The following is a 14,151-nucleotide window of genomic DNA, read 5'->3' on the forward strand; positions in this document are numbered from 1 at the left end:
TGTATTGGGATATAATTGACAAGATTGTCCACTTCCAAATTTGATTAAAACAGGAATGCCCCCCCTTTTAAATTTTTTTAAATCAGAGCTTGAACTAGCTTTTGTTCTCCTCATTAAGGTTTTTTCCCCCCATCCTGTTTATTGTCTAGTAATAGTTATTTTGTAAGTAAGACACTAATAATAAGCTTTTAGTAACTATTAGCTCTTAACAGGAATCTACCACTTGGTGTAGCAATGAAACTAGTGTTGAACAAATGGAATTAGTCTGCATATGGTTAACAGAATCCTTGTGTACCTTTCTGAGTATTTGCTTTGTGTGTTGAGCCACATGAAATTCTGTGTAAAACCCTTGACTTTAACCAGGTAGTCATCTCTAGAACCTCTGTGCCCTTCTTTTGTCTTAACACGTTCCCATCCTCTTTCTCCCTTTGTCAATTGGAATGCACGTTTCCTTGCGGTCCCTACTTACTGCTTCTTCAAATTTAACTAACCTCTGGACTCAAAGAGTATATCTTTATGCTGATTTCATTAATGTGTGTGAGGATAGGAGGAGAGAGAGCTGTTGAAATGTCCAGCTTTTAAGATTCCCGATAGAGCAGACTCTTGACATCTTCTCAACCAAAACACTCAGTTAACTAGTGTGAATGAGTATTTAGCACCGATAGCTGTAAAGTAATGCCCCTGAAGCATAGCAAATGTGTATTTTGCAATGTTTTTAATCTTAAATGCCAATTTCAAAGCATTAATAAACCTCAACCAGAGCATTTTATTCTTCAGTTATATTAGATAAGAGCTTATTATGATTACAATCCTAACCTGAATTTTCTGCCCCTAAATCTTAAGTGTATCCTGTCCTGAATTCTTGTTTATCCTCTTCTGTAGCTTTCTAATCATTGAAACCACAGCTGTGTTTTCTTTTCTTTTTTTTTTTTTTTAAGGAAGATTAGCCCTGAGCTAACATCCATGCTAATCCTCCTCTTTTTGCTGAGGAAGACCTGCTCTGAGCTAACATCTATTGCCAATCCTCCTCGTTTTTTTTTTTTTTTTTTTTTTGCCCCCAAAGCCCCAGTAGATAGTTGTGTGTCATAGTTGCACATCCATCTAGTTGCTGTACGTGGGACGCGGCCTCAACATGGCCAGAGAAGCGGTGCGTCAGTGCGCGCCCGGGATCCGAACCCGGGCCGCCAGTAGCGGAGCGCACATACTTAACCGCTAAGCCACGGGGCTGGCCCACAGCTGTGTTTTCTGATTATCAGTTGTCTACTTGTCATTTGACTGACTCATGATACTTTTTTTTTTATTGATGTTTTAGTAGTTTATAACATTGTGAAATTTTTGGTTATACATTTTTGTTTGTCCATCACCATATACATGTCTCCCTTCACCCCTTGTGCCCACCCCCTACCCCCATTGCCCCTGGTAACCACAATACAGTTTTCTCTGTCCATGTGTTGGTTTATATTCCACATATGAGTGAGATCATATGGTGTCTGTCTTTCTCTTTCTGGCTTACTTCACTTAACATAATAGTGAGGTTTACTTTTCACAGTGCATGAGCAGTAGAATCCACTTTTGCACTCATAGCTGAACATTTAACAAACAGATATTGATGATGACAAATTCTCTCTCTCCCTAATTATTTAGCTCTGTAAGAAGCATCATTTTGGAATTAACAAACCAGAGAAGATTATACCATCTCCTGATGACTCAAAGTTTCTACTGAAGACCCTTACGCAAATTAAATCCAATGTGTCTGCTCCTAATAAAAAGAAAGTAAGAATTTAATTGATATGGGCTTGGGATTTATCTTTGATTAGTTTTAAATTGAGGAGTAATTTTCCGCCCAGTAAACGTATTTTCAGACCACTCATCTTATTAAAGCGCTGTCTCTACGTGTCCTTGGGGTTATTTTCATTTCTTCCCTAGGAAGTTGTATATTATCCACATAATGCTTTGCATTTAATTCCTGCAGTAATAGTAGATTCATTTCTTATAGGTTAAGGAAAGTAAAGAAAAAGAGAAGTTGGAGAGAAGATTACTTGAGGAATTGCTGAAGATGTTCATGGACTCAGAATCCTTTTACTACAGCTTGACCTATGACCTGACCAATTCAGTGCAGAGGCAAAGTGCTGGGGAGAGGGACCCCCGGCCCCTTTGGCAAAAGGTACCTCTCACAGATCAGACCAGGGTTTTCCCTCAGAACAACTTATGGACCCTTTGGCTTCGGTAGGAAAACTGAAACAATGTGTTTCTGAACTGTTTATTCTCTACCTTTTCCAGGTTGATGACCGATTTTTTTGGAATAAATATATGATACAAGATCTTACTGAGATTGGTGTGAGTAGTTGTTTCCAAAATATCCTAAGTTATTTATAGTTGCTAAGCAACTATTTTTTAATTGTGTTAAAATAAATTTAAAATCTCACTATAATGTTTCCCCTATAGAATGGAATTATTTAGCTAGGGAAAACCGAGGCATTATTTTAAGGCAGTTTACAGTTCCGCTGCCTAGCCACAGGCCAATCTTTTAGCAGGTTCTCATAGGATAGTAGTAATTTAAGGCTAGGGAATTAATGTCCATAGAGTTCCTATAAAAGAGGTATTTTTTTTGCCCATTGGAAATGTTGAAGCCCAGTTTTCCTTTAATGATACCAAGTCATTTAACTTTCCTGTTTCCTCATCTGGGAATTGGGGCAGACAAATCTCTAAGGACATTCCAGGACTGCCAGTATTTGAATCAAGGAAGACAAGGAATATAATGAGATTATTGCATAAGATTCCTTCTGGTTTGATGATTACTTTCTTCCTTTACTGTCACCTGTTTTGGAGAGTTATGACTGTGCAAGGACAATTAATTCATTTACCCAGTCAATCAACAAACATTTTTTTTTTAAATTTTTATTTATTTATTTTTTTTCCCCCAAAGCCCAAGTAGATAGTTGTATGTCATAGTTGCACAGCCTTCTAGTTGCTGTATGTAGGATGCGGCCTCAGCATGGCCAGAGAAGCGGTGCATCGGTGCGTGCCCGGGATCCGAACCCGGGCCGCCAGCAGCGGAGCGCACGCACTTAACTGCTAAGCCACGGGGCCGGCCCCAACAAACATTTTTGGAAGGCCTGCTATGTGCCAGTTACTGTTTCGGACACAAAGCGGGCAGATAGCTGAGTAGTATCACATATTATCTTTTTCTTTTTCTGGTGAGGAAGATTAGCCCTGAACTAACATCTCTTGCCAATCCTCCTCTTTTTGGTGAGGGAGATTGGCCCTGATCTAACATCTGTGCCCATCTTCCTCTACTTTATATGTGGGACGCCTGCCACAGCATGGCTTGATAAGCAGTGTATATGTCCACGCCCTGGATCCGGACCCTTGAACACTGGGCCACCAAAGCAGAGTGCGCAAACTCAACCACTACGCCACTGGGCTGGCGCCTTTATTATCTTTTTCTTAACCTTTCAGAAATTTCAAACCTTTTTCTTCTTTCTATTTCTCCCCCTTGGTAGTGGTTAGTATAAATGATTTTCACTATCTAGTGGTGCCTAACACTAGATAGCTATCATGCCTCTATTGAGAATGAGGCATGAAAATGTCCTTATCTCTCTTTATGATGCTGATCAAACTATGACCATCAAAACTCTGTGATAGAGGATTGAAAATAAGGGTGTCTAAAACGAGTATTTGTCCTGTTTGCTGACATATTGAGCTCTAATATGTTTTGCAGGGTTTTTTTCAGACACTTTGCATTACCATTTAAAACTGATGACCTGCAATAAAGTTGGCATTTGGCAGCATACATTCTCTGTTCCTGTCAAGAGTTTTGCATTTATTGCTAGAACAAAAATACAAATAATGGGAATGGTGATAAAAATAGTGAATGCAGGTAGACCCTTCACTTCACTGTTTTCAACTCTAACCACTTTCCTAAGATCCTATCTGCAGGCTCCATAAAACAAAAAAAAACTGTGAAGTAGGACCTGGAGTATATGGTTATGGAAGAAGAGGTGGATTTGAAGTTGATGCTGAGATTAAGGCTAGTTACAGTTATGGAGACAGGAGAGAAAGGGGCTAAGAACAGCTCTCTCGAGCATTTTTTATCCTCTGCTCTCCCTGCAAATCGGTTGAGAAATCTGAGTATTCTTAGTCTGAAAGACACAGAAGAGGAAATCTCTAACTTTAATTAATACTTTCCTAATTATGTTGAATGACTTGTTAAAATAAGATATTTATGCAAAGGCCTTTTTTTGAGGGTTCATTTACTGCTTGGACTTTAGCTTGGTGAAGTAAGTTTTTTTCTAAACTAGAAAATAGAGGAGACCTCTGTGTTTCATAATAAAGCGATTAGAGTGATTGTATTTTATTAAAGGCATAATAAAGTTGGGGGTTAAAATCAATCTTTAGGCTTTATTTTTTTATACGAACAGGGATAATCATAATAGCCACATTTGTTAAATACGTACTCTAAGGCAGGCACTATGCTAAACACTTTTTACATTTTACTCAATCTTTAAACAACCTTACAAGGTAGTAATTTGTCCTTTTTCACAAAGCAGAAGGTGATGGCATAGTGAGGTTAAGTGCGTCACCTGAGTGAGTTAGTAAGTGGTGGAGCTTGAATCTGTAGCCCGCAGTCTGGCTCCTGTGCTGTGGTTTCTCTCAGGCAGCTCTTTTTGAATGATCACCATAAAGAAAAGGAAAGGCTCTCCCCACTACACCACCCCCTTCCTCCCTCCCTTCCTCCCTCCATTCCCTAGTGTTCTCCAATAAGCAGAAAATATGGTTAAAGAATGGAAGGTTTCTGCTTCCAATAAACCGACAAATACGTGCTAGCCACTGTTGGGGTTTAAGAAAGTAGCAGTGCTGTACAGAATAGAAACAAGGTGATGTTCATATTATTTTCAGACACCAGATGTGGACTTCTGGATTATCCCCATTATCCAAGGTTTTGTGCAGATTGAGGAACTTGTGGTTAATTATAATGAGTCATCTGATGATGAGAAAAGCAGCCCGGAGACCCCCCCTCAGGAGTCCACCTGTGTGGATGACATTCACCCACGATTTCTGGTGGCTCTCATTTCACGCCGAAGTAGGCATAGAGCAGGTGAGTACAAGGCTGTAATAGTGTGCAAATAAAATCAGGCAAGAATGGAAAATCTGTAGATGTGTTGAAATGCTGATGACAGTAATGGATTTGGAAACAGTTGGTTTCAAAGCGCTCAGTGACTCTGTGATGTACTTGGGGACCAATTATGGGAGAGAGGTGAATGGGGGAGAGTTAGCAAAAGGAGAAAGAAAGGAGGTATATACACGGGGAAGAAAAGAAAGTCGCTTGGGATGTGCTTTTAAATATCAGTGTTCCACTGCCAGCCTGTATCACAGTAATAAATCCTCCCCAAGTGCTGACACCTCTGGGGAAACCCTTCTCTTTCAGTTCACAGGAACAGTCTTAGCTTCAACTTTTAAAAAGCAATGATGCATACAGTTATGATTTTGGGTAAGTTGATACTGTTCTGCCTGACAGTTGCACATTAGATCCCCAGGGCTATTCTGAAAGACATAGATTTGGTTAAAATGCACAATCTGGTTAGACTAAATTTTTTTTAAATGTTGCTGTTATCTGTTTTAATTTTCTTCTAGGAATGCGCTATAAACGAAGAGGAGTGGATAAAAATGGAAATGTTGCAAATTACGTGGAGACTGAGCAGTTAATTCATGTTCATAATCATACCTTGTCATTTATTCAAACACGAGGCTCTGTGCCTGTCTTTTGGAGCCAGGTTGGGTATCGATATAATCCAAGACCTCGGCTAGACAAAAGTAAGCATATCAGTTATTTGGTTTGCAAATGATGATTTCAGAGGGAATACTTTTAAAAATATTGGATATTTTATAGATTTGGATTTGCTTTGCCAGATACTTCATTCAAAACAATAACTCATACAGTGAAATTTAGAAAGTGATATAATAATAGTAAGAGTAATAATGGTTGTTGACAATTTAAGTAATTTAACAATAAAAAAATTCCCCAACAAATAGAGCAAAACGTAGCTTATTTCAGATTTTAAATTATTGTTTCTTTGAAGCATACTCTATTGAATGCTTAATTTTGGAAAAGAGTAAATGCAGCCAATATTTGTAGAAGCAGGAAATATCTTAACAAGACGGCATTGACAAGAAATAGCTAAGATGCCTTGACTCAAATGTCTCACTGTGAAAGGCTTGTTGTTGTTGTTTTAAATATTGGGGATTTAATTTTCTTCTAGTATTTTTTACTTGAGCACTAGAATAGCTAAGTCATGTCCATCTAATTAGATTACTGAATGAGGTTGATTTTAAAAATTGTTTACAGAATATTTTTCTCTCAAAACTTAATTTGTATTTGTGAGAATTCAGTAAAACTTCAATTTTTAATATCCTTTTTTTAGAGGGGTTTTTATTCTTTTGTTATAAACCACATGAAACCTCTGACAAGTAGGCTGGATGTGCAAATAATAAATGTCATAATTTCACAGTTTGCACTTTCCATATGTTTCAGTTTAGTCTAATTGGGAAAAAAAGAAATGAGAGATCTTTGGCTTAGCATTTCATTTTAAAATACAGGTACTGGTTTTAGAGAATCTTAGTTTCATTTGGGCTGTCAATAAATTATTTAAAAGTAAGAGTAAAGATGGAATAGACACTAATATCTGTCTTAAACATGGGAAGGAAAAATAGATTTTGTATCACTTCTTTGTAGGTGAAAAGGAAACTGTTGCCTATTTCTGTGCCCATTTCGAAGAACAACTGAAAATTTACCAAAAACAGGTGGGCTCTGATCTAGTAACAAAATGTTCCTTCATATTTAGAAATGGTTGTGTATCTGCTTCTTTAAATTTCATGAGAATAACAATGTACTATTCGTAATTAAGCAAAATGGCATTTATCATGAAGTTGAAGAACACATAAGCTAAGAGTATTCTTAATATTCTTTAAGAATTATTATTGAGTCAGCTACTTTAGACTGTTTTTAGATAAGAGATTAGTCTACTGTGAATTAATTATTACAATCTGAAAAGTATCTAGAGTTAGAAATGAAAGGCATCTCTCAGTACCACCTACAGTTTCACCTCCTGGAGAGACAACAGTTTGATATGTATCTTTCAATATCTTTCTCTGCCCACCTTTCTTATGTATTCATACACTCATGTGTAGGAATGTGATCATATAAACAAAAATCAATTTAAAACTGTGAGGTGAAATGCAAGTTCAATAAGATGACCAGATTTCAGATACAAGATTAATATAGAAGAGTCAGTAACTCTCTCATCCATTAGCAATGACTAGTCTGAATGTGTAATGCCATGGGATGCATTTTTCTAACAACAACAAAAATAAAAGAGGAAGAAATAACCTAAAATGGAATAAACATGCAAAAAAGATACCATATGTATGGAAGAGAGGGGAGAATTACTGAAAAACACGAAAGAAAACCCAACTAAATCGAGAGAAAATACCATGTTCCTGGAAGGAAAGACTCAATATTGAATAGATTTCAGTCTTCCAAAGCTAAGATATAAATTTTGTGCAGTCCCAAAGAAAGTCCCAGCAGGGAAATAAAAAACAAACCCTCAGATTGAAAGAAATGATACAGTTTGCTAATAAGAGATAAAGGCAGGTATTTGGGGGAAATCAGAACTTGCACACTTTGCTAGAGGGAGCATAAGTTGGTACAGCCATTTTGAGTGGTATTATCAATCAAAATAAAATACACTTATATTGTTAACTCAGTAATTTTGCTTTTTTGAATCTATCCTACATACCATATACAAAAAATCAATTCCAGATGGATATGGATCTAAATATGATAAGTTAGAGGGGCCGGCCCCGTGGCTTGGTGGTTAAGTGCTCGCGCTCCACTGCTGGCGACCATGCTGAGGCCGCGTCCCACATACAGCAACTAGAAGGATGTGCAGCTACGACACACAACTATCTACTGGGGCTTTGGGGGGAAAAAATAAATAAATAAAATCTTTAAATATGATAAGTTAGAGAAAAACGTAGAATATCTTTTTGACCTTAGATCTTAAATAGGACTTAGAAAGCACTAACCATAATGAAAAAAATTGATAAATTTGACTTTATACTAAATTTTTAATTTTTATTAAAACTTTACCATTTGTTATTCATTGAAACTTTATTACAATTAAATAAGACTTAAAAAGCACCAACTATAATGAAAAATTGATAAATTTGACTTTATTAAAATAAGAACTTCTATTTATTAAAAGGCACCGTCAAGAGAATGGAAAGGCAATTCATAAAGTGGGAGAAGATATTTAAGATTTTTTAATACATATATATGACAGAAGACTCATATCTAGAATATTACAAAAAACTCTTTTAAATCCATAAAAAAAGATGTACAACCCAAAAGAAATCTGGACAAAAGACTTGATAAGACTCTTCATGAAAAAGGATATCCGAAAGGCCGATACACATATGAAAAGGTGCTCCACTTTGTTAATCATCAAGGAAATGCAAACTAAAACCACCACTCACACATCCGAATGGCTAAAATAAAAATGATGGGAAATATCTTTTGTCAAGGATGTGGAGCAACTGGAACTCTCATACAAAGAAGTTTTAAATCTCCCTGAGAGAAACATGTTCAATTAAGGAAGCATGTACAAGAACATTCATTGCAGCGTAAAAGCAACCTTATTGTTCATCAGGAGGTCAGTGGGTAAATAAAGTATGGCCCATCTGAAGTGTTGAATACAAGTGTTTCAAAACGATGAGGTCGGGGCTGGTGGTGTAGTGGTTAAGTTCACACACTCCTCTTCAGCGGACCAGGGTTTGCAGGTTTGAATCCTGGGCACGGACCTACACACTGCTCATCAAACCATGCTGTGGCGGCATCCCATATACAAAATAGAGGAAGATAGGTACAGATGTTAGCTCAGGGCCGATCTTCCTCACCAAAAAAAAGAAAAAAAGAAAAAAAGATGAGGTCAATCTGTGTGTACTAACACAGAAAGATCTTAAAATCACAGAGTGAGAAAAGAAAGCAGTAACAGCATATGGTATGTTACTATTTAAAAAATCCCACACAACAAAACTGTATCTCGTACATATATAATTCTCTTCCATATATATGTTCTCACACATCCGTGGCATGCACATTTATATAGGAGTGCTTTAATGTGGGCTGAAAGGGGACAGGAATTTACCTCCAGGCAAGGCTGCGGGACTGGGTAGTTTACCTCCAGGGAAGGCTCCAGGGCCTGGGTTGTGGTCAGGAAGGATTTGACCTTTATTCACATTTGCGTATTTTACAATGTGAATAAATTCCTGTATTAGCAATATGTGTAATTATAAATAACTACAAAGAATAAACCACAATTTAAAGGTAACACATAGGGGCCGGCCCGTGGCTTAGTGGTTAAGTGCGCGCGCTCCGCTGCCGGTAGCCCGGGTTCGGAACCCCGGGCGCGCACCGACGCACCTCTTCTCCAGCCACGCTGGGGCCGCATCCCACATACAGCAGCTAGGAGGATGTGCAACTATGATATACAACTATCTACTGGGGCTTTGGGAGAAAAATAAATAAATTATAAAATAAAATAAAATAAAGGTAACACATAATCATTATAAAAATTGAAACAGTTCTGAGGTGTGTAAAGGAAGTGGAAGAAATAACCTCCTCACCCCCCTCATCCCTGCTCCCTGTTGACTTGCAAGATCTGTTGGTACACTTCACTTTTACAGGCGTGTGTACTGAGCAGACGCTTCCTCGTTTCTGACAGTACCTTGACAGTGTTCGCTCATCCACTCTCATCCTCAGAATTGCTCTCTGGGAGGTGGGCCCACCGTGGCCCTGACTCAGTCGCAGGGGTGCCACTCTTGCTTTTGCCAGTGATTAGTTTAGGTCTGTGTCTGTTCATTGGCATTTTGACCAGTGAGGTCTAATGTGAGGGGAAGTCGGCTGGGGGCGCTTCTGAGAAAGACCTCCTGCTCTGATAAAAAGAGATACAGGAACCTGCAGTCCCGGTGGTGGTTGTGTCTGGATTTGACGTGGTACTGCTGCAGCTATGTCAAGACCGTGAGTGACCCAGCCTGAGGGTTGACCAGTAAGCTGAGGATGGCAGAACAAAAAGATGGAAAGAACTGGTATCAGTAACCACTGAATTAAGCAATTCTGAAACTCACGCAACCTCCAGACTTCTTGTTCTGAGATTTGAGTCAGTGATTTGTCATTTGCAGCAAAAAACATCTTGACACATGCGTATATACATATTCAACATTTAAGTCAAAAGAGGGCTATACCATGTGTGTCATTATTCTGCAACTGTTTTCATTTAATAGCTCATGGCTTATTGTGTAACCATTTCTCCATTGGTGGATCTTTAGGATATAGTTTTGCTATTATAAAAATTCTCCAGAAAACATCTTTTTTATATTTTGGGACACTTATGTGCTTTATAGAATAGATTTCTAGAAGTGAAATGGCTGGATCAAACAGTGTGTTTTCATTAAAGTTGATACCTACCACTCTGTTGCTCCCAAAAAGATTATACCAGTTTACACTCTCAGCACAATAGGAGCCAGTGCTCATTTCCCCATATGTTCACCAATGCTGTCTATATTTAGTATTCAATTTTTGCCTGTGTATAGGTGAAAACTAGTTTTCTGTTTTAAAATTTGTGTTTCTTTGATTATTAACAAAGTTGTAGTCTCATGTTTATTGGCTATTTGTATATTTTCTCTTGGGAATTTCCTCTGTATCTTTTACCCATTTTTTTCTTACTGGATTTATAGCACTCTTTATATATTGTTGGTTTTTTTGTTGCAGGTGTATTCCCCTAGGTAGTCCTTTGGTTTTTCACCTTTGCTTATACTGTCTTTTTTTAATTCCCCCAAAGCCCCAGTAGATAGTTGTATGCCATAGTTGCACATCCTTCTAGTTGCTGTATGTGGGACGCGGCCTCAGCATGGCCGGACAAGCGGTCCGTCGGTGCGCTCCTGGGATCCGAACCCGGGCCGCCAGTAGGGGAGCTCGAGCACTTAACCGCTAAGCCATGGGGCCGGCCCTGCTTATACGGTCATTTGTTATAGGTTTTAAATTTTTATGTTGTCACATCTGTCTACTTTTTTTATGCCCTCTGGTTTTTATTTTATGCTTAGAAAGTCATGTCCCATCCTACAATTATGGAAACATCATCCCAAATATTCTTCTAGCTTTCTGTAACATGAAAAAAAATTTAGATCATTAATGTGTCTAGAATTTATTTTGTGGGGCTGGCCCCATGGCTTAGCGGTTAGGTGCTCGAGCTCCGCTGCTGGCGGCTTGGGTTCGGATCCCAGACGCGCGCCGACGCACCGCTTCTCTGGCCGTGCTGAGGCCGCGTCCCACATACAGCAACTAGAAGGATGTGCGGCTATGACATACAACTATCTACTGGGGCTTTGGGGGGAAAATAAATAAATAAAAATAAAATCTTTAAAAAAAAAAATTTATTTTGTGTGTAATGAGATGGAGGGAGCTAAAGTAAGGTTTTTTTCCCCACTATGTAGAGAGTTATCCCAATACCATTTATAGAATAGTCCATATTTTTCCCAGAATGATATTGTTATCATATCTTAGATTCCTCAATGTACCTAGGTCTGTCTGTATGCTATCTGTTCTGTTCTATTGAGTCATTCATCTATTTCTACACTAGTACCACAGTTTTAATTGCTATGGAGTATGTTTTGCTCTCCCATGGGAGAAGTCCTCCTTTATTACTAGTTTTCAAAATTTTTTCCACATATTTGTCCTTCTAGACGAACTTTAAAATTAACTTGTCAAGTCCATAGAAAGATCCTGATCGAATTTTGATTGAGACTGTTGAGTATATAGATTAATCTGGGAAGACCTGACATCTTTACAGTATTGAATCTTGTCATCTAACACCATGATACGTCTCTGTTTATTCAGGTTTTCTTTATTTCAGCAAAGTTTTATAGTGTCCAGTATGTAGGTCTTGTATATTTCTTTAAAAATTATTCTAGAAACTTTAAGTATTTGCTATTATAAAGGACCTCGTTTTCATTATGTATCCTAATTGGTTATTGAAAATAAACAATGTATAAAACTATGAATGTCATTGATGTAAACAATTCTCATTAACTTAAATGTAACAAAGGAAAATCTAGTTTTATAGGGAAAACAATTGATGCTTGAGTGGATTAATTTCTAAGCATGGCTATAAAATATTTCTAAAACATAATTCCAAATAAATTCCTTAAAAATCACATTATGATCCTAATATCTGATTAAACTGAATTTCTTCTTTTTCTTTACTCTCACAGGTTATTATTAACTTGGTAGACCAGGCAGGAAGAGAGAAAATTATTGGCGATGCTTACCTGAAGCAAGTGTTGCTCTTGAACAGCTCACACCTCACTTACGTTTCCTTTGACTTCCATGAGCACTGGTAAGATGGCTTCCTGAGATGAGTTTTGATCAGTTCCACTGTTTGTGGTAGATGCTGCTACAGGGACCTTAGTCTTTCTTCTCTTTATTGGGAAGAAAAATTTCTTCTCCTCATTTAGAGAAAGTGAAGGAGCATAACTTGCTTACTTACTTTTAATTTTCATATAGGTTTTATTTTGGCTAACAATTTAAGTTAATTCTTCCTGAAATATTTTCAGTCTTTCTGTTCCAAAATTACATGAAGACTTAGAGTTCCATTTTCCCTTTTATTGTTCAGTTAAAGAACTCCTGGAGCTTTTTATTTCTGCTTTAGTCCGAGCCTGGCAGAAATAATAGTTTCTTTACTTAAAAATTATCTTGCTGGCTCATCTTATACTCTTTTAGTAATACTTTGTTCCTGTGGATAGATTTCACTAGAGTTTGCTCTGGAAAAACAACAATCTGTGAATCATTTCGATGGTAACCTGTGTGTATTTTGAAAGCAAGTTTCTTTTGTCATAATTCTGGGTCTAATGTGGGTTCATTTACCTAGGTATTGAAAATTTGGTGGGGAAAGAAACTTCAGATCCCTTGATATGTTTCAGTGTATTCTTAAGCATATTTACTTTCACAATGCGGATTAGTTATAAACATTTATAAAATTGTCTATATAATTTATAGTAATGGTAATCTCATGTGTTGATTTTCTTAATTTTTCCAAGCAACCTTAAATATCATAAGTTTTAAAAAGAAATGCCATTAAAGATTTTTTCTTTCTTTTGGCATGTATTTTAGCCGAGGAATGAAGTTTGAGAATGTTCAAACACTGACAGATGCCATTTATGACATTATTCTTGACATGAAGTGGTGTTGGTAGGTATTTCATAAGTGAGTTTGACAAACTCTTGGTCTGTGAAATCATATGTATTTGTCTAGTACCACTAAGCATTAAAATAATAGCAGCAAGCTGAGAAAGCATTTTTGTTTTGCTTCCCAATTCCTATTCTCCTTTTCAAGAGAGTGTTAGTCAATTAGGCAGTGTTAGCTTTTTTTTTTTTTTTGTTGAGGAAGATCAGCCCTGAGCTAACATCCATGCCAGCCCTCCTCTTTTTGCTGAGGAAGACCGGCCCTGAGCTAACATCTATTGCCAGTCCTCCTCCTTTTTCTCCCCAAAGCCTCAGTAGATAGTTATATGTGATAGTTGCACATCCTTCTAGTTGCTGTATGTAGGACACTGCCTCAACGTGGCCGGACAAGCGGTGAGTTGGTGCGCGCCTGGGATCCGAACCTGGGCTGCCAGTAGCGGAGCGCGCACCCTTAACTGCTAAGCCACAGGGCCAGTCCCCATAGGCAGTGTTAGCTTTGAACAGGGAAAAGGTGTCAGATGGTTGGGCAAAATGGAGTGAAAGGCTCTATGACTGTTCTTTAATTCCTTCTGTTGCTCCATGGTCTGCCTTCCTCTTTCTCCTCTTTCTCACCATCCCTAACGTGAGAAGGAAGGATTTGAGGTACTTGGTCTCAGTTTTCAGTCATTTCAAAATTATCAGAGAAGGAAGACAATTCTCAGACTATAGGAGGGAGATGTAGAAAGAAGAAATTGGCTTAAAGGACAGAAGAGAACATTCGATTAGACTTTAAGGCCGCGAGTGGCCAGAGAAATTAGATGAGCAAGGCCTGCTGCATGACTCCTCACTGGGTGGCAAAGTGAATTAGTCTGTTCA

The 14,151-nt window shown here is 37.9% G+C and overlaps 1 protein-coding gene across 2 annotated transcripts in view; it reads left to right on the forward strand.

The window, feature by feature from the left end:
- Nucleotides 1-14,151, forward strand: part of INPP5F (inositol polyphosphate-5-phosphatase F) — an 86,380-nt gene that overhangs the window by 47,472 nt on the left and 24,757 nt on the right. For both annotated transcript variants that reach the window (XM_087432705.1, XM_087432703.1), the window contains exons 4-11: nt 1,645-1,773; nt 1,997-2,164; nt 2,281-2,337; nt 4,900-5,098; nt 5,635-5,814; nt 6,734-6,801; nt 12,328-12,452; nt 13,226-13,303. In XM_087432705.1, coding sequence (XP_087288831.1) covers nt 1,645-1,773; nt 1,997-2,164; nt 2,281-2,337; nt 4,900-5,098; nt 5,635-5,814; nt 6,734-6,801; nt 12,328-12,452; nt 13,226-13,303 — 1,004 coding nt within the window. The remainder of the gene's footprint in view (nt 1-1,644; nt 1,774-1,996; nt 2,165-2,280; nt 2,338-4,899; nt 5,099-5,634; nt 5,815-6,733; nt 6,802-12,327; nt 12,453-13,225; nt 13,304-14,151) is intronic.

Source organism: Ceratotherium simum, chromosome 6 (assembly GCF_057802395.1).
Source record: "Ceratotherium simum simum isolate JZ-2026a chromosome 6, ASM5780239v1, whole genome shotgun sequence".
Lineage (NCBI taxonomy): Eukaryota > Metazoa > Chordata > Mammalia > Perissodactyla > Rhinocerotidae > Ceratotherium > Ceratotherium simum.